Here is a 26,694-nt window from a genome sequence, read left to right on the forward strand (position 1 = left end):
AATGACAGAGGGACACAGACACAACCGCAGTTCTCACCAAGGATCTTGAAGCAGTAACTTACGGACATGGCTCAAACAACTGTGTAAAAGCCTCACCCCCTTGCTATTACTCATCTTACTTTTCCTTTTGTAAAGAAAGCACATTTATTTGCTATATGCTAGACTCCACAGTTACTTCAGATGAGGAAACTAGCAGAAGATGAGCAGGTGAATGTCCTCTTTGGCACACAGCAGTGCTGGAAGTGGTTTCACTGTTCACCACCTGCTGTCACCTTCCAAGGGGAGCTGAGGAACAACCACCATGCTCAAGCAGAGCTGACAATTATACAGGGTGTCTAGTCTATGTTAAGCCATGAGGCATGAAAATTATGGTAATCAGGGCTTGCAAGAATTCAAGGGTGCACAGAAGACCCAAGGAGGTATCAAGTTAGGGAGCAGCTGGTCTCCGCAGGAGGCCTCTACAGGACAGTCACACTTCTGCTGCTGTCCTAACGGCAAGCTGTAGTGGAAAGGAAGGATACCTGGAGTTCCTCGCATACCACTGCTGCTGTCCCAAAAGAGGTTTTTTGCTATAGATGGACATGTATCTGTAGCACTAAGATCTGTTTCAGCTGTCCATAGGTGTGTGTGAGCCCTTGCAGGAGAGATGTGCAACCTCTCAGCTGAAATGATCAAGAGGAAAAGGAAGGTGGAAGACTGAATCAAAAACCATAAATAATTCAAATTATGGGGAAAGGAAAAAGACAATGCAAAGAGCAATGACAAGGTACTTTTTCCAAAGGGCGATACCATCGCAGTGCCAAAAGGCTGCCCAGACTCCAGCAAAGCACACACAAGACCATCAAAAGGCACACAAAGTACCTGGCACTTTGTTATTCCAGGCAAGAGAGTCATCTGCCCCATTCTGTGATATACTGGTTTTGTCACATTTGATAGGATTAACAACCAAAATTCTGGGCTAAAATTGAAATGAGCAAATGTTTTGTCAGGATTTCACCCAAATTCTCCCTAATTTATGCAGGCAGTAAGCTTTTATGATGTCCTTAGCTAGTCACATTTCTCTCATCTTAAATGTTTGGATTTTGTAAATATGTTCTTGGCAAACACAAAAGTGTCATGGGAACCACAACTGCTTTATAAAGTGATCTACTTTTGGATACTGCAACTAAACTGAGATGAAGGAAACTATACAGTTTTTATAACATCCAGCTGATGATTCACAACATCCAAATAATGCTTCTGATTCATCCTTTATAAAAACAGACTGGCACTACATGATCCTTCTCAGAAACTATTAATTCTCACATTCAAACTACTGAAGGTGTTTTTATGACACAACTCCAAATTTACATAGAGTCGTACCAGTAAAAGAAAATTCTAAATATTCTAAAATTTCTAAGAGTTTTTACTCTTTCATTCCAGATTTAAAGTCTCAGGATACAAGTCACACTAATTTATATCCAAAATTCAAGTATGTCTGAAATTTAAGATGTACACACAAGAAAAGTACAAAACTAATGAAAAAAACCCCTTCATTAAGCCTCCTAAGCTGATGCAAATCTGACCAACTTCAGTTACTGTTAAAACAGAACTGGAAATGCATTTATAGTCAATCTTCTGCTTTCACGAAGGAGTTTTGTTGCTAAACTTATAGACCAAAGACTGATGCTGGGGAAAAAAACCAGTGACAATCACAAACAAAAAGAAAGCAGTGCCCACCTCTCAAATCAAGCAGTATCAAAAAACCCACGTTTATCTAAACTTAGTGGTGAAAGCGAAATACTAAGCTTACATTAATTTATGAAGAACCCATTGTCGTGGTTTGAGCCCAGCCAGTAACTCAGAACCACACAGCCGCTCGCTCACTCCCCCCCCCCCTTCTTCCTCCCCCCGCTCCCGGAGGGATGGGGAGGAGAATGGGAAGAATGTAACTCCCACGGGTTTAGATAAGAGCAGTCCCGCAACTAAGGTATAACACAAAACCACTACTGCTACCACCAATGATAATAACGATTAGTGAAATAACAAGGGGAGAGGATACAATTGCTCACCACCCACCGACCGATACCCAGCCCGACCCGAGCAGTGATCTGGGCCTTCCGGGTAACTCCCCCCAGTTTATATACTGGGCATGACGTGCTGTGGTATGGAATACCCCTTTGGCTAGTTTGGGTCAGGTGTCCTGTCTCTGCTTCCTCCCGGCTTCCCCTCCTCCCTGGCAAAGCATGAGACTGAGAAAGTCCTTGGTTGGAATAAACATTACTTAGCAACAACTAAAAACATCGGTGTTATCAGCGTTGTTCCCAGGCTGAAAGTTAAAAAACACAGCACTGCACCAGCTACTAAGCAGGAGAAAAATGACTGCTATAGCTGAACCCAGGACACCCATTGACCCTAATAGCAACTTGTGCAAACTCTGATTCTATTGTTATTTTTTTAAAATGCAGAATTATACATGAATGGAAGAAGTCCGCTGCAAATGACAAGAGCTGACAGCTACTGACATGCAAAAATATCCCAAGCACACAAGGTCAGGAGAGGTAAGAGACAACCTGGTTTGGTTAACACCACCATGTGAAGACTGTAAGGGATTCCGATTATGTCTTACAGCTCTCTGATAAAAGAGTGTTAAATGAAATATTTCTAAATTAATTTCTAATTTTTAATTTACAAAAATCCCAGAAAGTACCATTGCTTCCACTCCATCATACTGAAAGACATTTGCAGGTGGAATTACATTTAAACATGTTCCAGTTGTTCTCCCAAGGTGTCTACTATCTATTTTTATAATATTTCTAGAAGGGATTCCATACAAACCCCAAGTCTGACGTCTCACTTGGAAAATAGCACAAAGCCTTTTCTGGAAGTCCAGTAATCTATTCATGCCAGAATGGGGTCATTTTCATTTCCCACATCTAAGTACTGCAGCAAATCACATGTGTGCATCAGGTTACATGAGAATGAATATTATTCCAAACCCACCATCTTCCAAATGTCTTTATTGCTTTCACAACTCAAAAAAGGATAATTCATAGAGCCCTTGTCTCTGTGTTTGCCTTCAGCTCCCCTTTCAAAGTACAAAACCCCAAACATCTTCTTGAACAAGTACTCAGCCAGTTTTCCCCTCTCTAGCTGCGACTTGTCTTTCCTGCAGTAGTTCTTCTTCCTTCTTCTTGAGAAGCTTTAGAAGATACTCATCAGGCTCAATTCCTGCCTCCCTTAACTCTGACATGACTTTCTCCAACCGGTGCAGCGTACGGGCACTCTGTACTTTTCTAGCAGTAATGTACAACGTAAATTCCTTGAAGCCCATCAGTTTACAGGTATCCACCTCACAGATATTTTTAACATCTCTGGTTTTGTCCACCTGGGGGAAGAAAACTAAACCTGACATTTTTTCCAGATCTTCAATATTTACTTGGAATTCAGGCAGCTGGTGACTGAAGCCTATGGGATCATTTGGCACCACAAAAGCCCCCAGTACCAAGGGCTCTGTAGATGTTCTGCTCCGTCTGGCAAGGATCACCTTGTATAGGTGGGATGGCACAGCTACATCATCCTTCCCGATTACCTGTCAAAAGGAAATTTATATTTCAGACACAGAACTTATCAGTTGAGGGGGAAAAAATATGTGAGACTAATCCTACTAACTCTGAAAAGGAGCCACAGCACATTACCTGTCAAAATCATGTGCAATGTTATCAGACTAGAAGCTGAGGTGGAAAGCACCTGTACTGGGTCTGGCTAGGATGGAGTTAATTTTCTCCCAAGCAGTACTCATAGCGCTGTGCTTTGCATAAAATTCACTAGGATTCAACTTAAGAGCTTGTACATGTTGGGTTTCCTGCTGCGTCACTTAGACCAGGACGGAAAGATCAGGACTCTTAAATTCACATGAAAGCTGTTAAAAGTTCACACACATATGTATACAGTAGACACTCCACCCTGTGTCAGGAATAAGTTCAAGAGAATATACCTATTGATGATAAATGTAATCTCTCCCATATTCAAAAAGTGATGCTCATGCACGCACTAAGTTGTTGGTTTTTTTCTTTTAGTATTACTGAACTAAATCTGCCATGCTAACAAAATGTAACGGGCTCATCCATGGAAAATTTGAATTTTGCATAACCCTTCTGTATAACCACCCTTTTAAAAACTGTACTTTTATTCTAATAGTATCAGAAGAGAAATATTCAGATACCTTACCAAAACTACAAAGGCACCTTGGTTTATACATAAAATCCAGTAATTTGGTAATATTTCCAGTATTTTCAATACCTACAAAAGCAGACTGCTTGTTTTGATTTTTTGACAGCTTTTGTTAGATACAATTAAAATACAACTTCAGAGAAAGCAAGAATTTATTTCACTGCCACAACTGATCACATTAATTGAAAGTATTTTACAAACTAATCCAATATATCAGGTCAGGCATACTTTGTCCATTCATACATTCAGTATAACTCAATCACCAAAGAAACACTTCCTATGTATGCCTCATTCTGAGAGCATTCAGCATTCTGCAAAACAAATTAAGTTTTTAAAACTGAACTTTGCCTGTGGCTACTGAACCAACGTTCACACAGTCTATTCCAATAGTCTGAGTTACGAATTCTTTCAGTGCTTCATGTGTGTCCCTGTTGCCAGTTTTTAAAGTGACCAGCCTTTAAGTCTTACTGGTTAGACCAAAACCAGAGAAAAAACCTTCAGGAGAAAGGGAAGCCTTTGATAAAGTTTTTTCATGTTTTGCACAATAACGTAGTAGTAACATTACTACCATCTCTGTCAAACATGTGCTCTTAGATTTCTTTATTATAGAATACTTTCCTCCCCTTCCCTAAACCAGGCTATTTAATGGCTTTGCTGCAGTTTAAATATTTTTTTGTGTGTTTCTGGGTTTTCTCTTTTGTGGATTTTTTATTTATTTATTTTTTTTTTTAGAAAAACGATCATGCTTCTTCTACCAACCTTTTCCTAAATCAAGCTCTGCCTAGACATCTAGCAGTCATTAAAACAGGTAAGCAATAAATAAATGCCTTATGGCAAATCTACTTCTCCTTTCAACGACAGATGTCTTGATGGGGAAATTAGAGCTCCTGAGTGTCAAAGCACTTTACATTTAGCATTCAGTGTGGGTGAAACCAGAGTTACAGCTCCTCGGGATCAATGGCACAAATAATCAAAACTGACTGATGCACAGATAATTTTAAAATATACTAAAAACTACGCATCAACACACTGTGCTATCTGGTGGGTTAAAACTGAATTACAAAATCATAGAATCATAGAATGGTTAGGGTTGGAAGGGATCATCTAGTTCCAACCCCCCTGACATAGGCAGGGGCACCTTCCACTAGACCAGGTTGCTCCAAGCCCCGTCCAACCTGGCCTTGAACACTGCCAGGGATGGGGCAGCCACAGCTTCTCTGGGTAATCTGTGCCAGGGCCTCACCACCCTCATTGTGAATAGTTTCTTCCTAATACTTAATCTAAAATTACCCTTTTTCAGTTTAAAGCCATTCCCCCTTGTCCTACTACTACATGCCCCTGTAAAAAGCCCCTCTCTAGATTTCCTGTAGGCCCCCTTTAGGCACTGGAAGCTTCTCTAAGGTCTCTGTGGAGCCTTCTCTTCTCCAGCCCAACTCTCTCAGCTTGTCTCCACAGCAGAGGTGCTCCATCCCCCAGATCATCTTTGTGGCCTCCTCTGGACTTGCTCTAACAGATCCACGTCCTTCTCATGTTGGGGCCCCAGAACAAAAATGAATGGTGTTGGGAGTTTAACCTATTTGAGATAGGTGGCACTCAAACTGGGGATTGCACGCAATGTATTGGGGGTGAGAGGGAGGGAGCCAAAAAGCAAGAAAAACCCTGAGGGGGGCATGAAGGAGCTCATATTTCCATATTCACCCAAGTACATCCAGTGACTGTCACTGTTGAAGGCAGAAGGCTGGAATTCCTTTTCTCCCCCGGGGATTGCAGAGCCTGTGCTCCTTGGGCAACGCAGAAAAGAAGGAAGAGACTGTGTGCAGCTGCACCGTCACCCTACACCTGCAGCCTCCTGAGAGAAGGCAGTAGTGAGAATAAACCTTCTTCCCCACATTCAGCCTGGCCACCAGCCTCCGGACTTGCAGCATTCCTGTGCTTTTTCTTCCTGCACTGCCTTTGCCAGGCATACTTTGTCTTTCTTCACATACTTTGTCCCACTATAAATACATGTATATGTACTAGGTCCTCCTTAGCTCGGCTCCCTCCCCTTCTCAATACCTCCCACACACATACACATACCAGCATCCTCTTTCTGTTGTATAAAAGACCAGAGGAAGGGTAAACACGCAGATGGAGCTGCTACAAGTATCTCCAATTAGGGGGTATATGGTATATGTAAAACAAACAGGTGAATACGTGTTGAGTGAGCTAGCAGAGGGAACGGGATTGAGTCTGAGGACTGAGTGGGTGGATAGAAAGGCTGGGGAATGAATAGAGCTGAACATAGAATAGTTAGGTATGAAATGGAAATGCTGAATGCCTGAAGTGGGTGTTAAGGGAAAACAGACCCTGTGCTTATGTAATATGATGCAAATATATATATTCTATGCAAAACAATGCACATTTATGCATAGTATATTCACCTATGGAAGGAGGGAAGCAAAGTAGGAAAGAGAGGACTAGTTAAAAATGAAGGAAGGTTTGGCCTTTTGAGAAATGAAGTTCTAAATACAACTCACTATATAGGTAATGGCCATAAATGTAATTTATATACCAATTCAGTTCCACATAAGCTCTCTTTTTAGGATTTAAACAAAATTTAAGTACTGCAAAGGCTTTGTACTAGTCTTCTGGATAGCAGTATACTACTTCTGTAAGTAATTACTTCACTGAGTTCTGATACTGTTAAAGTGATTAAAACAAACTTCAACCTACCAAATGGCCAGAGTCCACAAGTGTCCCTTCCTTACATAAAACGGGGCATAAAGACCTACTCCCAGCTGCTAATTTTGCTGGAGGAGAATAACATCAAAGGAGGGTGCCTCATTCCTCTGACAGAGGAAAAAAGCGTGACAAGGAATATATAAGGGTTTTTCTGCAGTTTAACACTTATGTGAACCATGCACAGGATACATCACCAAAAAATTATGCTGCCAGTGTGACCCAATGATTTCTGTTAAAAAGGAAATGCAGCTCTGAAGCATGCCATAATATTTCCATCATCACGCTCTGTAATATACCTCAATTTGCTTTTTTATGTGAGTATATACAGAACCTGCAGGTGAATGTTTCCACAGTTTCCCTCCCTCACACAGTTCAACAGCCAGGGAAAAAAGGTGTGATTCTGTAGAAGTAAAGTTTGCAACAGAAGCAGTAAGTAGGAAAACCAAACTCAACAATTCATTTCCTATTGCCACCTAGAGGATTTTCCTACCTAACAGCAGTCTGAATCACTATTCTGATCTGCACCACCCCATTTATCTCAATGCATGCTTAACAGAGGCAGATAGCATATGCTTCTATTGTAACAGAACAGAAAATGGGTTAAGATTATCCAAGCGCAGATGCTGACTTTGATTTGTGCTAGTCTATCCACAGGCAGCAGATGATCTTTCAGCAATCAATGCCTGAAACGGCTCTGTCCCAGCTGGAGAAGAGCATCAGTTTTAAATAGTATCTGTGATTCAAAAGAGATCTTATGTGCTAATACAAGCAAGAAAATACAGCAATGCCCTGTTGAAAATCACTGCTGTCCCACATGCTTTCACACCATGTTGGAAACAGGCCAGAAAGTAAATTTTTGTGTAATCCTTTCAAAACTTCCATTTTGTTATTGCAATAAAATTTTGCTTAATCTTTCAAATTTTCAACAGCCTCATAACAAGGGGGAAAAAAAAAAAAAAAGGCCCTCCAGCTAAAGGCCTTCTTTTTATAATATTAAATATATTCCTTTCCCATCGTCATCTGGAAACCAATGTGAAATTTTAGATACTACTTCTCTTTGCTGTCTGTATCAGTTCAACATAAAAATGTTCATTGCCCTACGTTTTTGTGGCTGCTTATTCCTTTCACTTTTGCACTCTTATTTTCTTTGGTGATTTGGTGCTGGCGGAAGCTCTGTGACTGGTATCATCTAATGCAACATTATGATAATGTCATTTTTAGCATGGTGTTTATTGGTTTTTATTATTACTGACATTGCTACTGACATTCCACAAGTATGTATAAATTTGTCATACTCCTCAATTATGTCAAATTAATCGTGGACAGCTGTTATGAGGACAGGCCATAAAAACGTATGCAATTCCTGACATTTAGGGATGTTCACATACTGCTAAAACAACAAACGTGTTGGTAAGTAGTTATACAAACTTAAACAGCTCACAGGGATAGATAAAGATAAGGGAAGAAGTAACATGGTTTCATAAAACAGAGAGAATTTGTTTCTTAAAACAGTGAGCTTTGATAAATTCGGCCTCACAGCTACGTCACTGGACGGGGCTTTTTCTTAAGACTGGCTTTCCTCAGAATTTTGGCCAAATCTGTTCTTGGTTGTAGTTTTTAAAATTGGAGGAAGGACAAATTTGGTAGCATCTTTGGAATGCTTAAGTATCACAATAAATAAGAATCACAAAATAAATAAGTATCACAAGAAATTTGCTAATGGCATCTAGGGTAAGTTGAGGCATACGACATTACCTAATGTCACCTCTGTGGTGGCAGTCAGATAAATATGAGCCAAAGCAGTCCCTAAAAATTACAGTCCCTAAAAGTTTGGAGTTTCTGAGAAATAAAACTCTATTCTTACATAAACAGGAGGAAAGGAATATACCAGGTATAACAGCAGAACACTTGAGATTATATTAGAAGAAAATAGTGTTACTCTTAGTAGACATTTTAAAACATACATAAATGATACCATATTTTGATTTTATACTGGACTTGTTACAGCTTCCCAGAGTGGTAAGAAAATTACCTTCTTCTAAAAGAAAGGATTCACGACTCTAAAAGCAGTCTTTTGCCACCTAGTGACTAGAAAACGAAAATCAACCGTGAACAGAATTAGCAGAAGGTACTAGCCTTTGATCAGCAAGTGCCAGCATTGGACTGGCAATTATCTGAGATTCTCTTAGAACCCGGTAAATAGAAATCACATTCAATCACGTCTTAATTGCTAGCACACTCTGAAGAGTCCTTGCATCAGAGGGTACCATCGTCAAATAAATCAAAATGATAGCTCCAGAAATTCCCTCTACACTCCAGTAACTGTTTCTTAACTCTCTTTTTCTGTATGATAACCAGAGTTTAGAACTAAGCCATTCTGGAAACCAGAACTGACTGAAAAGAAGCATACACACAATTCTCTATGTGTACTTCACCCACATCTGGCAGTAACAAAATTAAGGCTCCTGTCACATTTCTTGATGGACAGAATTCAAGAACATCATTTCTGTCACCCAAAATAAGACTTTCTCTGAACAGGAACTTGTTTTGTTTCAGCTGTAACTTTAGGCATGATACTGACCAGACTGATCAGATGTTTTATTGTAGATAATATAATTCCTGCTGATATGACACAAGGTTTGACTATCCAGAGCTTTTATTATAATTTGATACTGAATTCTGTATAAAAAGTCTTTCTAGCAGTATAAAAAATTCCCTTTGCTATCAGTATAATTTCATTTACTTGATTATTGTGACAACATTAGCTGCCTTCACTCCAATTCCTTTCAGATTCGTGTTAGGCAGCACTGATTCTGTTGAAAGTGTCTTCTCCCAAATATTTGAGAGAACTCTGTCAGATGGCACTAAGAACTGAGGCAGACCTAGCAATACAAAAACCAGAAAATACTACAGATAAAAAGCACAGTAACAATCTGCAACACTGCACAGTCAAACACTCCAAAATGCAAATGCATGTACTTCAGGAAAATTTAATTTGTTGTGGCTGGTCTGACTACTATTGCTAAATCATTTGGAAATCCTAAAAAAGAAAGGAAGAAAGAAAAACCCAACCCCAAACAAAGTGAAGACATGGTAAAAAAAACCCAGCTGTGCCTAAATACATAGTTATGGCCTTAACAGACAGACACCCTGTTGTTGGTTGGTTTGTTTGTTTTGGGGTTTTTTTTCACAGACTACTAATTCTACAGAAGCCATTTAGGTTTCTTACCATTGAATCCACTACAGTCCCTATTACCACTCTTCATATAATAAAAAAACCTTTGGGATGGGTACAGTGCTAAATAAAAGCAACCTCATAAATCTACCCTTTGGTGTCTCTTCTCCTCCAATCTTAAGCCAGCGTCTATTATTTTCATTTCTACATCATGTCTAAATTTAGGGCTGACAGAGCTCTAGTCGTTTACACCAGCTGATCTAAGACCTAGCCCTTTGTACGTTAAGTTTTATGGGACATACATAACGAACCAAAATCTTACTAGTCGCCTGTACGGCCTTAAGCCTATTTGGAGCAGTCAGCAAATAGTAAGAGTCCCCAGGTTTACCTCCATTTACAAGGATTCCTTTCCCTACAGTATCTTGGCTAGGAGAAAACATCTAGTACTTTTGAAATTGACTGGGGAAAACCATAAAGCACCACCTTCTATTTGAGAGGTGCAATTTGTTGCCACAGAACTAGATGACAAGTAAGTATATCTTCTGGTACAGTTATTGTATGTCTCTGGCCCAGGCTAGTGATTCAATTTTGAAAATTAAACAGCAGACATAATTCCAGTATGAACCTAGTATACCACTAAAAAGCACAAAAAAATGTATTCTTCAAACAACAAACAATGTTATCGATGCTGTGCTTTTGTTCACAAACCACAGCCAATTATTCTTAAATTATTATTTACTAGGATGGCATTGGGAATAAGAAGGCTGCAGCATCATGCGTGATACAATAAATTATTGCAAAATTTGTATTTCAAACTCCAAATCTGCTGACAGAGGAAAATCACTAAAGTGACAGCCAGTGGAAAACAGTAATGTATAAAACAAGACAATGTCATTTTGATTTGATCTGGACAAAGACAAAAATTCTGCATCTGCCTCTCCAGTGACACAGGACAGGTTTTTCCTGTTGGCATTCTATTTTACATATATTCTCAAAATATGTTTTTCAGATACCAAGCATGGTCATCAATCTACTCTTTGCAATAAAAGCCTCTGCTGGAGACGGATGAAATGACAGAACCTATCTGAGGATACAGCAAGTTCAGCCAATAGATAGAACAACACTGGCATCTAAGGAGTTCAAGGTTAATTCCCTTTCTGGAATTAAACAATAAATGGTACTAGAGTCCAAGCAGGAACTGGGAACAATGCCATGACCAATGCTCTGTTTTTCCTCTATAGTGATCTAAAAATAACCTTTTTGGATGTCTGATGAGAAAAACACCAGCCTGTAAAGCCATGGATACGTACTTCACCACTCCTTTAGACAAAACCAAGGAAACTGAGATTAAAGAGACGATCTGAAACAAACCAATGCAGACACATTCACTGTAGTGCTTCTGTGTTTTCTTTTTTTCTTTTCTAGTCTCAGAGGAGAAAAAAAACACGAGAAGGGAGCTCAGCCTTAACAGTCACATGGCTAGATTATAGGTTGTGAGTTTCAGCCCCATTGTGTATACTACAGCACTTCTCCTTAAACATCACATACTAAGAAAAAGGATACCTTCTCACATAAGCTTCGTAAGACCAAACAATGAAGACTAAAAGCCTTTCATTTTTTGAACCTAGCAGAGTTCATTCCAAAAGGCAACTAATAGGTACCTTCCCTTCTCATCCAGCTGCCAACTCTTAGTGTTCTTGGTTTAGGGGTACAATCCCAGACCACCAAAATCAACAGCAATGACTGCAGTTATAGCCAAGGCATCTGTTTGAAAAGAACTCTCCAGGCTGCGTTCCCTCTTCTAAGTGTAGGTGTTGATGTAAGAAGGAAAAAAAAACCCCCAACAACCCAAACCCAACACACCACTCCACTCTGAAGTCTCTCTCCCCAAAGGACAATGGCAATGGCAAGCACGAGAACTTATGCCATGAAGAGATTTCAAAATAGTAAAACAATTCTCAACCTGTATTTATTTACACTTAGGAGTGTTGCTAAAGAGGACCTAAATAAAATAATTTAAAATTTTAAACAAAGCAAAAAAACCCCAATGAAAACCAACATTTTACTCTTCCCACCTGTAAACAGCATTATCTGTACTGAAATACAAATCAATTTACATACTGAATCTCACCATAGGAAGCAGAGTAAAGGATTTAAGAATATGGCCAAATGGTAAAATGAAAACCTGAATACCATCATTCCACCACTTTCAATCTCACACTGAACTTCACTTCATAGTTTATATTAAGACTGAAACTGGTAAAACATTCATAAAAAAACAGCGTTGTCATCAAAGCCAAAGATGATGAAGACATCTTGGCAACAGACAAGAACAGAATGATATGATAATCAAAGCAGCATGGACATTTTGTGACTATTATTCCATCACCGTACACTAGTATCAAGTTATTTTGAATAAAGGCAGTGAGATGCAGTGCCTGCTATTATTTTTACCTGTGGAATACTAAAATTTACATTTCAAAACCAAAATGGAGAGCAACAATCATTTTCCAAAAAATGTAATCTTTCTCTTCTAAGAAAACACTTTCTCTAGAGAAAAACTAGAAAAAGATGACCAAGATTAAAGTGAAGCAGTTGATAGGTGCAATTGATAGATGACTCAACTCCTTCCTGGAAAATAATTTCCAGTTATAAAATGTTCAAGTCAGCTCAGGATTTTTAATTCTGTGGTATGTAAGATGAATATATATCTTTAGGGATAAAAAAGAAAATGCAATATCCTGACAGCTGCAAGGAGGCAATCTCCAGCAACCTAAGTGCAAGCCTGGAGAACTCTATGGTGCCATTCTGCATGACAATAAGCCAAACACCCAGCAGAAGATTGTTGAAAGGGAACATCTTCATCCTGCTCCTAGCTTTGTGCTTTTGCATATATCTCACGCTGTCATCAGTAAGCACTGGACTCCTCTGTGTGCCCTTTTACCTTTCTAGAGTAGAAAAAAACGAGCCCAGTAAGCAAATAAAGAGTCCAGTATGGATGGTTTTCTATTGTATTGGGTAATTAAGTATCTTGTGGAAGGATGTGACAGTCATCAGCACTGGCAGACAAGGAAAAGGACTGGAAAATATAATGGGCAGTAGCCAAGTCAGCACTCTTTCTTTGGATGGCAAGGAACCATTGCCAGTCTAAAGCTGGCTTTGCCACTAGCTTATCATATGCCTTAACCACAGCTTATTTATCCACTTGAAAACAAGCACAGTTCCCACCTTCCTCAAGAAGATGTGGTGAGAGATGAAGTTTGGAACTGCCAGTGAATATGAAAAGGATAAATTATTATGGCTGCATTTTCATATGCATGACATGGCTGTCTGGAAAAAAAACCAAACCCGACAAACCCAAAACCAAAGCTGTAATTTTGTCACAGTCAAGATTATAGCCATGTGTGGGTGGGGACATAAGGGACAGTTTTTAAAGAAATAAAAAGGAAAAAGCGAACAGAAAAAATACATTATATCATGACAAAGTTCCAAGTTCAATCAAATGGAAATCAGCTGTGTATTTATAATGGAGAAATAATACCTAAATCTTACAGATAAACAAGGTGTGTTGAAAGCCGAACATCTCTCTTCTTTGTCTCTCCTATCCCTCTGAAACAGGAGCTTGTTATAGCAAGCTCACTCATTGCTCCTCAGAGAACTAGCTGGACAGCTGAATCACTCAAGAGCTGGAGCTGCAGTTGATCCAAGCACTCATTTTCAAGGAAAAGTGTTTTTTCAAGAGGCACAAAATACAGCATTTATTATTTTCATTATGCTGGCTTTCATCTAGCAACTGAAAATAGCAATAATATCTCATTATAGTAGGGGCAGAAGGCAATAGACTCACTCCTTGAATACCTTACTATGCTCAGATCCTATGGATGTCTAAACACTTGCTTACAAAGAATAAGTCAGGATAAGCAATAATAAATTAATCTCTCAACTTGATAGCCTTTCCTATCTTTTGTCTATCATCAGTGACAGTTTCTAGAGACTATGCACTCCAAAATCTTCAGAGTATTTTAAGCTGGTAATAAAAAAGGGTGACCAAAAGAAGGGGGGTATCAGTAACACGGGCCAGTGATTATACTGCATTCACCTAAAACCTACTGAACTTGAATGAAGCCTTTCAGCAAACAACTGCTTTTGAAAGTAATGGAGCACAGGCATTCCAATACAGTTTTGACAAACCCACACTACCTTTGTATTGCACTTTTTCTAAAATGTATCAATAAATGATTGAATGGATGACTACACATCAGCAAAGCCCACTCTCTACTTAGATACCGTCATGTATTACTGAAATTAGAACACAGTTTTACTGCACACTGAACAGACAGTTAATAGATCTCTCTCTATAAGTAAAACAAATTACTTTAAAATTGTACTTTTTCATGTGCAGGCAAGATATAACAGCTCTACTGAACTTGTCCCGACTAGCATTGGACATTTAGTATATTTTGGATGCACTAGGATGTTTAACCCTGTTTTATCAAGCTACAGTATCATTTTCAAATAATTAAATAAATACTTGTCACTGCACTGTTAACCCAGCCACATATATGCATACCTGGTACGTAACACTCTTCTTTCCATCATCGTTTGTTTGAGGCAAGGTCAGAGGTCCAGAAACTATCCAAACATCCTCAAATCTCTCCGTCAATTCCCGACAATACATTTCCATTCTGGAATATATTTGTCAGAAAGAGTAAAGTCAGCTGGGAAAACTTAACATCATAATCTTTGAAACATACTGTGAAGGGCAAGATAAACTCCTGACAGTTTGGAAGCATTTTTCCAAACTCATGTGACTGACTCACAAGCCAAAGAAGGTAGAACACTGGCCCAAGTCATACTTCCTCCTTGTCCAGTTTCACTTATTTACAGATATGCTTGTGTTATTGCACACATTTGAAAATGGTTTTTGTAGCCTTACCACCTGTCCTGAAAATTTAAGTTCTCTACTTACTACTCCTTGCTCCCACACTTGACACTAGAAAGATACTGCTGATGGTCACTTGGGACTAGTAAAATACTTGTTTTAAACAGCAGTTTGTGGCGTTCTTGCTTCAAAAGGTTTTATCGCATTACTGGATTTGTATGTTCTTCTCCAAGGAATCAATGTCCTGCAACACACTGCTCTTTCCACAGCTCAACATACTTAGGAAAGTTTCTATGTGCCACTAAGTCTACTTACTTGGTTTTTTAACATAAAACTGTTTGAAAATAAAGTAGTAACCCCAGAAAGACTGACATTAGTTATACAGTTGCACTTCATCCAAATGGTCAGACCAGAACATGTGACAGATGAGCCCGGCTTATCTGTCTGCCTCTGAAGGCGGGAGGTTTCACTGCTCCTTTGTCTCATCCCTATTCCTCATAACTCTCCCTTGGGCCACCTTAAGCACTCCTCATTTGTCAAAAACCCTGAACAAAACCAGTCTGGTTTTTTTTTTTTGTTCTGGGTTAGTGAGTTAAATCAGCTCATACACATCAGAATTAGCAGGAATGAGCCCCACGAATCAGAATTAGCAGGAATGAGCCCATTCTTCATGTGATACGCCAAAACACTGACCAAAGCTATTTTTTTTCCTGTCATTAGCAGCTTTGCTTCCAAGCAGCTCAGCTTCTCAGGCTGTTTCACAGCATGGCAATACAAACACTGCCTGGCACAAGGAAAGAATGGGGATAAATGTAGCTAGGGAGCAAACTGCTTTTGGTGGCAGCAGGGACAGAGATCAGGTTACAGTGACCATGAAATCACTCTCAAAACAAGACAGGAAATGATAGTTAAACATCAGGAGAGAAAGAAGTATGCATGTTGGTGGGAAGGGAATGAGGAATAAATACTAAGATGCAGTTAGACCACACCACTGAACGAATCTAATAGCTTACTATCCAATAGCTTGCTGAAAGATGCAGTCCTGCTCTCCCCTTTCCTACTGCTTCCCTCGTGTGCCACAGCTGAACAGTCCTACTCCATCTTCCATGTTGGCTCTGGCACTCATCTCACCCGTTGGTCCCATTTTCTAATTCGGCAGAAACATGACCAAATAAAACAAAACGCAGATCAGTTTAAGTGGGTTAGCAAATGGAACTGACTTGCTGCAGTTCAGCTAGTACCAGCACTGGAACTGGGAAAGCAGCAAGAACACGCTGTTGGAGGGCGAATAACACTTAAAAAAGATTGTTAAACTGACTAAGCTGTATTGTCTACCTGCACCTCAGAAGACAGTTCAAGAAGCAATCAATTTAACAAAGAGAAAGGAAGAGAGTACTGAAGGCAGGAAGGGATACAACACATGTGAAACATGGTATCCTTAAAACTATTTATCACTAAACAAGTGACTGACAAAACTAGTGGCACCAACAACTTGCTCATGTATTTAAACTGTGGGAACAGAGTTCTGAGGTTGGGAGAAAGTAGTAACAGCTGCTTAAACTGGGGGGTGCTAGTGCCAAGGGAAATTGTCAAATACTCCGCATGATTTCATAACTAGGCAGAGATCCCGCTCAAGGGAAACAAAGAGGATTTCCAACCTTGAACTGATACAAATACCTAGCTCTGGTATAAGGAAATTTTATGCACACATACACGAGGTATTAAAACAATACAAAAAAACCCCTCTTAAAATGTTATAGCATTTAATTTGCCTATAAACCAGTATAACCTTACTGAACACCTCATATGATTTTATATGCATTCTTGTAAAACTGGAAAGCAGTGTGCAGTTGCATGATGATACATTTTTGATAGACTTTTACTAAAATGCTGTACATAATTTTGCTAATTTTCCTTTGAGCAAACACTGTGAAATTCATCATTTTTCCCTCCTGTTTCTGAGTCTTAAGATTGTATGTCCTATGCAAGAAACACTAGATAAATGCTTTTATTAATGTTCTTCTGTGCTTAAAGGAACTACAGAATAAAAATCTTACGTGAAGAAAGTTTAAATTTATCAACCACTCACTTCACCTCCAAACCAATCCAGCTGGTGCTCACAAGTGACAGAGAACCTGCCTGACTGCTACTTGGAAGCCAGAACTTGAAGAAACGCCCAAGACCTGAAGGAGTCACAACTCAGTGGGGAGCACTCAGTTCTCCAATTCAAAGTGAACCAGTGTCCACACACAGAGATGTGAATACTCTCACACTGCAAGTGCTTTTTTGAGGAAGATATGTTAAAGCAAGATCTAAACCCTTTCCTTGCTTCTACTGAATTTTCCTTAAGGACAGAGATGTTAAGCCTGGTACCTTTATCCACATCAGCCAGAAGATATAATTTTATGTAGTCTAAATAAAGGTCCTCTACAGTTTGACTGAATAAAGAACTGAAGTAGTCGTTATACTGGTCTTGCACTGTGAGGACTGAGCTGCCCTTCATTTCAGAGGAAGTTCCTATGATCTCTACAGATAGCTGATAAAAAGCACCAGAATACTTGGATGTAAAGAAGCTTCATAAATATAAATTCTTTTATTTATGCCACTGCCTGATATTTTTCACTTAGTTTACTTACAAGTAGTTTCTCACCTGTTCCAAAATCCAGCATTATTTTCATAATTCTGAGGCACAATGTTAGACAGATAAAATGTTTCAGCCATAGCTCTCTGCATAGAGAAAAGAAAGAATATAATTTCACTGAAACATTTACAAGCTAAAAATGCATTTTAGAAGTTTTTGGGTCAGAATACATTTCTAGTCTAGTCTTAACTTTATCAACAGAAAACATCACATAAAAGCTAAATCACAACATCTACAAAATTATTTTGGATTAAGAGGTGAATAACTGAGGTGATGCAAAATGTAAATACTTCTTTGGGTTTGGTTTTTTTTTTTTTATTTACAGAAACATAGCACAAGAGTGTCCAGTTCTAGAGGCACAGGAATTACTATGTCACCCAGTGTGAGTTTCGTAATGTCTTCTTTATGAATGGGAAGAATGCTTTCACCCATGCTTTTCCTTTATTTGACTACCTAATGGCTTTTTTTTCCCCTTACAAGAAATGGTTTTATTAAAAATATTCATTAATATTTTACAAATCCATAACATACAGGCAATTAAATGATTTATGAGACCATAATGGTCAAACATCTACATATCTGCTTAATTTTATCTTTAAAAAGTGTCATAAACCACTCTGAACATAAGCTCATATATCTCCAAATGTGAAGGACCTGGAGCTGAAGAACTCTGCATTAGCAGGGAAATACAGGAGAAAAACTTAACCCAGAATCTTCACAGGTCCTGTACTTGTCAATATTCTTCACACACTACTTCTTCAAAGTGAAGGGGCTGAGAAAACTCCTTAGGATAATGAGCAAACACTACCTGCACTAACTAAACTGTGAAAGATTGTATCATCCCACTGCATTTCAAGCCAGGTCCAGGGTCTCTCTGCACAAGTAGCTTACTAGCAAAAACTCCTCAGATACCACACATAAATAACCACAAAGACACTTCTAGTAGAAATAAAACAGCCAGTTCTTTCCTCCACCACATGCCACTGTGCTGTCACTCTGCCCCACTGCATACTGTTCTGCCTGGCAGAAATACAAATTCAAACTGCTTCTTAATTGACAAATTGCTGCATTAGGCACATTTCACAAGACGATCCAATAAATCCAAGGCTGCTTTGTTAGTCGGCCAAGGCATTAGGGCATGCTTTCTTACAGCTCAAATAAATGGCAGGTGAAGACATTTTATAGAGTGAAAGAACTATGGCAAAAGAAGGGTCTAATTTACCTCATACACATTGCCAGAAAGGAAAAAGCCTTTTAAATCATCCAGGCAATCCCCCTGCCAATACAGAACAGTACTTAACAGCAACTTTGCTTTGCCCAATCTAGCCTTAAGCATCTCAGCACCTGCTGGCCAGAATGAAGTCATCGTTCCCCGTCTCCCTTTAACCAAGCTTCAGAAGACGCTTTTGAGGTTTGTTTGGTGAAGGTTATCACCTTCATTTTACAGACAGACAATGTGACCCAAAAGAAGTTGACAAGACTTGCTTAACACTATACTGTACAAGATACATCATCTCTGCCAAATAAGCTAATCTAGGTGTGATTTATTGAAGAGAGGTACGTCACCAGAGGATGCCCGTGATTCAGACACCTAAAGCAGTCTGTGAGAGCACCCTACAGTGCTCAGTCAGGGACAGACCTTGTAACTCCAAGTCCAGGTCTGTGCATCAATAATGAGATCACATTCCAACTCAAAACAAACTGCAAAAGGAACATCACACATCACTTTTAAGGGCCTTTAGGTCCTTTCTGACTGATAAACACAAATTAAAAAGAAAGGAAAAAAAAAATCCTACTGTTGAAAATTTGTTATCTCCTGCTGGCGCCATGTGTCCTCGTGACCATCCGCTCCCAAGGTAGTCTTCATTGACAGCACTAAACATTAGCGGGATGTTAGGATCTGGTCTGAATTTACAGTGCCTTCGGTCTGCATTGCCTGAAGAATAACATGCTAAATTGTTAGGTTATCATAACAACATCATAACAACAAGACAAAAAGAACTGGTTCTGTCATATCTTGCCAAATGACCCATGCTTAAGGATTCATCACTTTGAGCTAAATGGGATATTTTTCTCAACCATAAAAAAAGAATAATTCTGCTTAAGTATCTGTGCTCCAGTTCTAAATTCTTCCTCACTACACACTAGAAATTCTAACATGCCTTTTGTTTTACAGAGAAAAAAAAAAAAGCAAAATACTTTAGCCTTATCATAAATGCAGATTAATATTAAAGAACAGGCTGCTAAAGATATAAACCAGTACAGATTCAGTTTTTAGGGCAATGAAGATACACAGATTTTCACCAACTGCAATTCCACTTTTATGTTTCAGCCACTACAAGTATTTCTTCTTTTTCCAAGCCTAGCCTGGAAGTAGAATGGGTGCATATTAATAAAGTTACACTTGGTAAAATACTAAACCCATTCAAGAGAAAGTTTTCAGTCATTTCACCTTCACGGGCACAGAAGTAAGTGTACAGCTTTCCTGTTCCTTTCCAAGATTCCCCTTCTGTCTTGCCAGACATTTGGGAATTATGCACAAAAGTGGCTAGGCCTAAATTCTTCTGGTAGAGAAAAACATTTTGGGGGATGCTTGCAGGGGGAGCTAACTTAACTGTTGCAGAGATGGCAGCCCATTCTAAGCTGCTGTCTTTGCTGGAAAGCTGTGCCTTCTTCATAGGTTTACTGGCCATACCCCCTGTATATGTCCTTGCAGTGTGTAAAGTCCCACACAGCTCCTTGTAGAAGCTGGCACTGACAGCCTCCAATAAGACACCACCTTTCTTAAGGAATGGCCTGGGACCCAAGATCTTCCATGGTTAAGGAAGGTGCTGAAGAGAAGCAGTGGAGGCATGTGCCAGGGCTGACTCAGCTGTGCCTGCGTAACGGCTCCACACAGGCAGCGGCACAGTACACAGCTGAAAAATAATTGGCTTAGAGCCCCATCACTACTGTCCACGTTTTTTTCCCCCCAAACAATAAAATAATTCAAAGTATGTACAGCATACTGATTTTTTTAATAAAGTCCAAGGTGTCACCTTAGGCATAGTTTCACAGGGCCATTATGTAGTCTCTCTCCATTTAAGCATGAATCAGTACATACAAGAGAGAATTTTCCTCAGACTTCGTATTTTATAAAGCACTTCCTGTTTCAACATGAAGGGCAATTTTCAATAGTGATCACTGCCAGTTGTTAAAATTAGTCTTTCTTCTGTAGCTGACTGTGCATACACACACAAACTGCACCCACTCTGGCTCTTTTTTTGTCACATCAATATTGCTACTGAGTGCATATGCACCCTATGCTTCCTGTGCTACACACTGAGAACAAAGTGTGGTACACGCTCTCCGCTTGGCAGCTCTCTGAAGAACTTGGAACCATCTGTCTATATGTCCATGGAGGTGATGTCAAAACAGAGCAGTGGTCAGAGAACCTTTATGCAGTGCAGGTAGAAGGAAGGAGCTTCACTTATCTTTTTTGGTAAAGCATGTGATACTTCAACACAGGATTGGTGCTTTGGGAGCCACACTGAGAAGTATATCAGCGTGCAAAACAACAGACTTCTTATTTTTAAAAAATCCTATTTAATTTCAGTATTTAAGACGAAGTGTAATTTATCAGTTAACTTGAAAAAAGGAAAAATGTATCCTCATTTATTCTCTACTGTTTTGATAAAAATGGTTAATTTCTTCTGTAACCAGTTTTGTATGCCTCATTTACATGTATGTTTTTAAACATTTAAGCTCTTACTTACCAATAAAATATGGTTTTTTTACATCACATCCTTTCAAGACTCCAAGACATGGAAGGTTTTTGTGACCTTCCCTGAACAGCAACAAATCTCAATTATGGTAGCTGTCAGGCATAAGTCGGAACTGAATGCCTCAAGATGCAAAATTTCAACTTGCAGATTAGATGTATCTGATCATTTGGAAAATATTTTAACAATTTGGCTGTTAAGGCCCACTTGAAAATAAGCCTGGAATTACTGCTTTCTTCTCAGAAAGAAGTGGAATCAATGATGCTACTTAGGGGTTGGTAATAAATATTTTCAAGATCATGCTTTTAATTTTGAAAGGTAATTTGAAGACAGTGATTAAGATATATTTAGAGGGCTACTGCGTTCATAAAACATTTTACAATTATACAGTTACTTCCATTACTAATAATTTGCCTTATAAAAACTGAACTAATGCTATAAACTTAATTTACAATGACTGTATACCACTCATACTTCATTCACTGCTGACAGCAAAAGATCACTGAGCCTCTGTCTTGCATAAAGAACGGGGGAGAGTGTATTAGATAATGCACATCAGAAAATACAAGAGAACTGCATCAAAGTAAATAATGGCTGCAGTCAGTAGGGAATGCCCTATCTAGCTTTGAACAATTACAACTGTTGATACCCTTTGCTCCATTTTTATCTCACAAATGGACATCCATCTTTTCTTCTCATTCTGAGCAAACCCCTTTAAGTTCTGTAGATTAAACAGTCTGGCCACTTCACAAGCCTTCACACATAAGGGGCACTACGTAAACTGACATAAATTGGACCACAGGGCTACACTAGCTAAGGAAGCAAGAGCAATTTTTATGCACCTGAGCAGTAACACTGAACTTTACAGATCTGAATCAGGTAAGGAAAATTTAATTTTCAGTGTTTCATTTTGTTTCTATTCACATTTAAAAGAAGTAAGTTAAGATTCCCTCCTGCAGCATGACTTAGAAGAGTGTTTACGCTGACACAGCTACACTGATTCAGTGCTTACGGACTGTTCATAACAGAAATTTCTCATGGAAGGTAGCTCTAGTTCTTCATTCCTCCCTTTCATACTCAACCCACTGGGCCAAGTGTATTTTGCAGGCTTCAGGACACGTATTGTATGTTCAATACCAGATTAGTCCCAAGATGAGAAAGAATACTGAAAAAGCCTGCCAAACTGCAGTGACAGCTCTCTGCTAAATCACTAGCAACATCTGCCTTAACACTGTCATGAAGCTGACATTCTCCCAGAGGCCTGCTGCCTTCAGTGGGATTGTGAATCCGTGGAAAAATCCATACCTGGAGATCACTATGGGATTTTTCTCCCTGCTTGCTCCTGGATCCACCTTCTTTGAACAGCAAAGCCCATTCTAGATGTCATATAAAGGTAAGTAAATAAATAGCTACATACCCAGCATTTTCTGTTTTGAAATATGTTCAATCACCCATCTAGGCACCCGCTTTGCCTGGTCATAAGACAGTGCATGATTTGTGTAACATCTGGTTTCTGTTCCAGCTTCAGGGAATCCATACATTTCCAGTAAAGACTCTTCTACTGGTTCTAAGGAGAAAAATAAACAGGAAGCCATCCACAGATGAAATGTGATCAGAAACAGTAAGAAAAACATCTCAGTGGATGTAAACATATTGTACAGGGTACTACTTGAGGTTACTGCCACAATTAAGACTTAAAAAAATACAAAGGGAGATATTCAGTGAAGCTCCATTCTACCAAAAAGGTTGTGATCTTCGTCATGTCCTCACATGAGGATCTCACCTCTAGGTCTAACTCACCCACTCACCTAGGAATCACTCTGGGCTTGCCTCCGTAAGAAAAGGTATTTAGGGACAAATCAGGCAAAAAGGAATTATGGACACAGGAGATCCACACATACATTTCACCTTTCAGAGCTGGATATCGCATTCCTCCTCATACACCGAGCTGTACAAGTTGAGCACAAGCATGAATCCTGCCCTCACTGGAACGCTCACGCTCTGCTGAATGAATGAAAACTTCACGTCGAGATTTTTTGAGGTTTTTTTGCAAGCAACGTTTTTCTCTCATGGAGGAATGTTTACATCTGTCTTACTGACTTCCTCGTCCTCCAGACATGTGTTCGACAGCAACTCACATTTTTTGAACCATTCTTCCTATGCTTTCCAACACTCTAGTACTTTTAAAACCTTCAGGCTGCAGAGAAAACCACTCGTTCCCACCAGGCCCCAGTGCCCCAGACCAGCTCCCTGCTCCCTCCCTCCCTCCCAGGTGAACAGCCACCCCTCGTGCTGGACTTGTCTTCCGAGGACAAGCAACAGCTAAAATTGAGTTACAGCCTGACCTGTGTGTTTATTAAAATAAACATATCTATATCTATGCGTGTGTATGTTATGAGGAAGTTACCAGACCTCACAGAACTGCTCTCCACTGCAACACGACACATTTGCAGCCAACGCGGCAGCAGCACAAGCCACTTTCCTCACCAACATTTCAGTGTGAGCAAGCGCAGCGAGGGGAAGCTGCCTTTTAATTCAAGTTACAGCCCAGCATCCTCAAATAACCTTCCCCCTCCCTCCCAGCCCGATGCAGGTACTAGGGGAACTCCCGGCCCTCCCGGGACCTTTGGGATGGATGCGGCTGGGAGAAAGCCCCTTTGAGAGGAGGGAACGGGATTAGGGACGGGGCAGCTGTGGGGAGCGGGGCTGCGCAGAGCCGCTGTGGCTCCCACCCCGCAGAGCCACGAGGCAGCCGCGCCCGGCCTCCCCTCAGCCCGCGGCTCTTACCCTCCAGCAGGACTGGCCCGGGACCCGGCTCCGCCTGGCTCTGGCTGCGGAGGAGCCGCCACGCAGCCCAGCACGACGCAGCGGCGCCCGCCGCGGCCCCGCACACGAAGCCGCCCAGGAAGCGGCGGTGGCGGCGGAAGGCCGCCATGGCGGCGGGCGGAGGGGCATCCGAGGCGGCGGGCTGAGCCACACCGCCCCCTGCCGGCTCGGCCACGGCGGCGCGGACGCCTGGTCGCCATGGCGGCGTCGCCTCAGCGAGGGGAAACGACACGCGAGGAAAGAGAGAAGCGGGATTTGACAGCTCTGAAAAACGGAGAGCGAAGGCGCGGGGCTCGCCCTCCCGGGGACTGCCCGAGGAGGGGTGCCTAAGCTAGCCCCCCGCAGCAAGGCCGGGGGCGATGGTCCTCGGCTCCAGCTCCGAAGGATGGTGCAGGGTTGGGTTTAGCCACCATTTGGTGACTTGACATCAGACTTTTTGTCAGGAAAACTACCAACTCAATTATTACTGTTTTTCCCTCACAGGAGCCTGTTAATGTTCCTGACAGCCTCATGTAAAGGGTAGACTTAGATTAAATATTAGGAAGAAATTACTCACAATGAGGGTGGTGAGGCCCTGGCACAGGTTGCCCAGAGAAGCTGTGGCTGCCCGGTCCCTGGCAGTGTTCAAGGCCAGGTTGGACGGGGCTTGGAGCAATCTGCTCTAGTGGAAGGTGTCCCTGCCCATGGCAGGGGGTTGGAACTGGATGAGCTTTAAGGTCCCTTCCAACCCAAACCATTCTGTGATTCTACGATGTGGGTCCACTGTAAGCATTTCCAACCCAGCACCAAGCAAGAGGCATTTTTGCTGAGGACCAGTTTAACAACAGAAAAACATGAGGGTGGCGTCACCATGCCATCACTTTACCACAAGCAGCTTTTTGTTTTGTTTTGTTTACTAACAGCCTCCCTTAATTGAGGAAAATACCCAGCCATCCTTGTTAAGGACCTGGCTGTACAGTATCTGGGGGCACACTACGAATAGGGGCATGCTGGTTCATACCATTCATGGCTCTAACAGCAGTTGTACATTTGGTGTTCACTTCCAGTGACTGAAGGTATTAGTGGTCAAGTTTTTGTAAATCAGGTTGGAACCATTTAAGCAATCACTGTCCTTTGCTCTCTCCTCTGATCTTCTGCTAGAGCTGGTGGAAGGGAAGGGCAGACTCTTCTCTGCATGGTCCTGGGACTCAGCTTAAACCCCTGACCAGTGCCAGTTGCAGCTACATTGCTGGACTTTATTGATACAGCTTAGCATGCATGTAATGCGCTGTATGAACGGTTCTTTGCTGGGAGTAATAAGCAGTGTTACCACAGAGCTAAAGAGACAACACGATTAAAAGGATGCAGTGGTTCGAGCTCATTCCCTCTTCCCTTTGGAGGAGTTCGCAAATGATAGGTAGTAGAGGCTTCAGCTATGACTCTTTAGGGATTTTGGATTGCAGAGATGCCATTAAAACACCAAAACATTCTTATATAAGAAGGGAAGTACTCCAGCTACATGCCAAATACAATAAAACAACAATGATTTTTAACATCGCACCACCAAGAGAAGCAGTTATTTGTAATTTACTGTTTATTTTCATATACAAAAAGATAAACTTGAAATAGTTCTTTCTAGTTTTTTCCTCCTATCTGTTGGGGTGTAGCTGCTTCACACAGGGCAAATACTACATTCATACTGGTTTATTCGGGCACCCAGTGCAAAGCTGAAGCAGCAAAACTCCAACTTGGCAGATCTAATTTCAAACTTGAGACTCATTTCTAAAATACCACAGTAAAAAGGAACAAAGATCCACTGCAAATTCATGAACTATGATACAATGTTCTTTCCAAAATGTCTTCATTTCATAACTGCAATACAATGGATATCTGCATTAGGCCATTTTATATATACATTTTATATATATATACTTCTGCAGAATATATATATAAAATATACATATAGAAAAAATCAGCACACTTCAATCCAAAAGGGGTTACAGCAACGAGCTTAACTCTCCGTATACTTTTTTCTTTAACAGGATACTTCAGTATAACTTTTGTTAACTCAGTAGTACAAGCTATCTCTGTTCTACATTTTTATAGCTACAAGAGTGAAATATAACCTACAACATTTACATTTCACATATCTTGGTATACAAACAGTACTTATTGAATTTGAGCCAAGGACCAAAAGACTCTTTAAAAATTATTTCACCATCTGATAGAGCTTCCTGTAATTTACACTCAGTTTATTCTGCAATCTTCTAAATCATTTACTTAATCTCATAGTTTGAGTTTAAATCCATTCAAACTGGAAATCCTGGAGAAACAGGTTACTGCAAACTCTTATGTATACTCTATATATACAAGTTAAGTAACACAGCGTAATAAGACTTAGCTATTTATCCTAAAACTGATATACACATATTTCACTACGCTAGACGAGTCTTAGGATTTTTTATTTTACTTCTTTAAATAAAGCACAAATTTAGAA

The 26,694-nt window shown here is 40.2% G+C and overlaps 1 protein-coding gene across 3 annotated transcripts; it reads right to left on the reverse strand.

Moving 5' to 3' along the window:
* Positions 1-2,979: 2,979 nt before the first annotated feature.
* Positions 2,980-24,374, reverse strand: EXOG (exo/endonuclease G). 3 transcript variants are annotated; one of them, XM_030502291.2, is made up of 7 exons: positions 24,180-24,349; positions 23,294-23,396; positions 22,810-22,959; positions 19,428-19,567; positions 17,641-17,717; positions 14,679-14,793; positions 2,980-3,571 (listed from the first exon to the last, which is right to left on the reverse strand). In XM_030502291.2, the coding sequence occupies exons 3-7, from the start codon at positions 22,931-22,933 to the stop codon at positions 3,110-3,112; spliced, it is 918 nt and encodes a 305-aa protein (XP_030358151.1). In that variant the 5' UTR covers positions 22,934-22,959; positions 23,294-23,396; positions 24,180-24,349; the 3' UTR covers positions 2,980-3,109. The 3 variants fall into 3 exon arrangements, with proteins under 3 accessions (XP_030358151.1, XP_030358132.1, XP_030358142.1); XM_030502282.1 differs by having other exon boundaries at positions 2,987-3,571; positions 23,301-23,396; positions 24,180-24,339; XM_030502272.1 differs by lacking the exon at positions 23,294-23,396 and having other exon boundaries at positions 24,180-24,374.
* Between the last annotated feature and the right edge of the window lie 2,320 nt (positions 24,375-26,694).

Source organism: Strigops habroptila, chromosome 1 (genome assembly GCF_004027225.2).
Source record: "Strigops habroptila isolate Jane chromosome 1, bStrHab1.2.pri, whole genome shotgun sequence".
NCBI lineage: Eukaryota > Metazoa > Chordata > Aves > Psittaciformes > Psittacidae > Strigops > Strigops habroptila.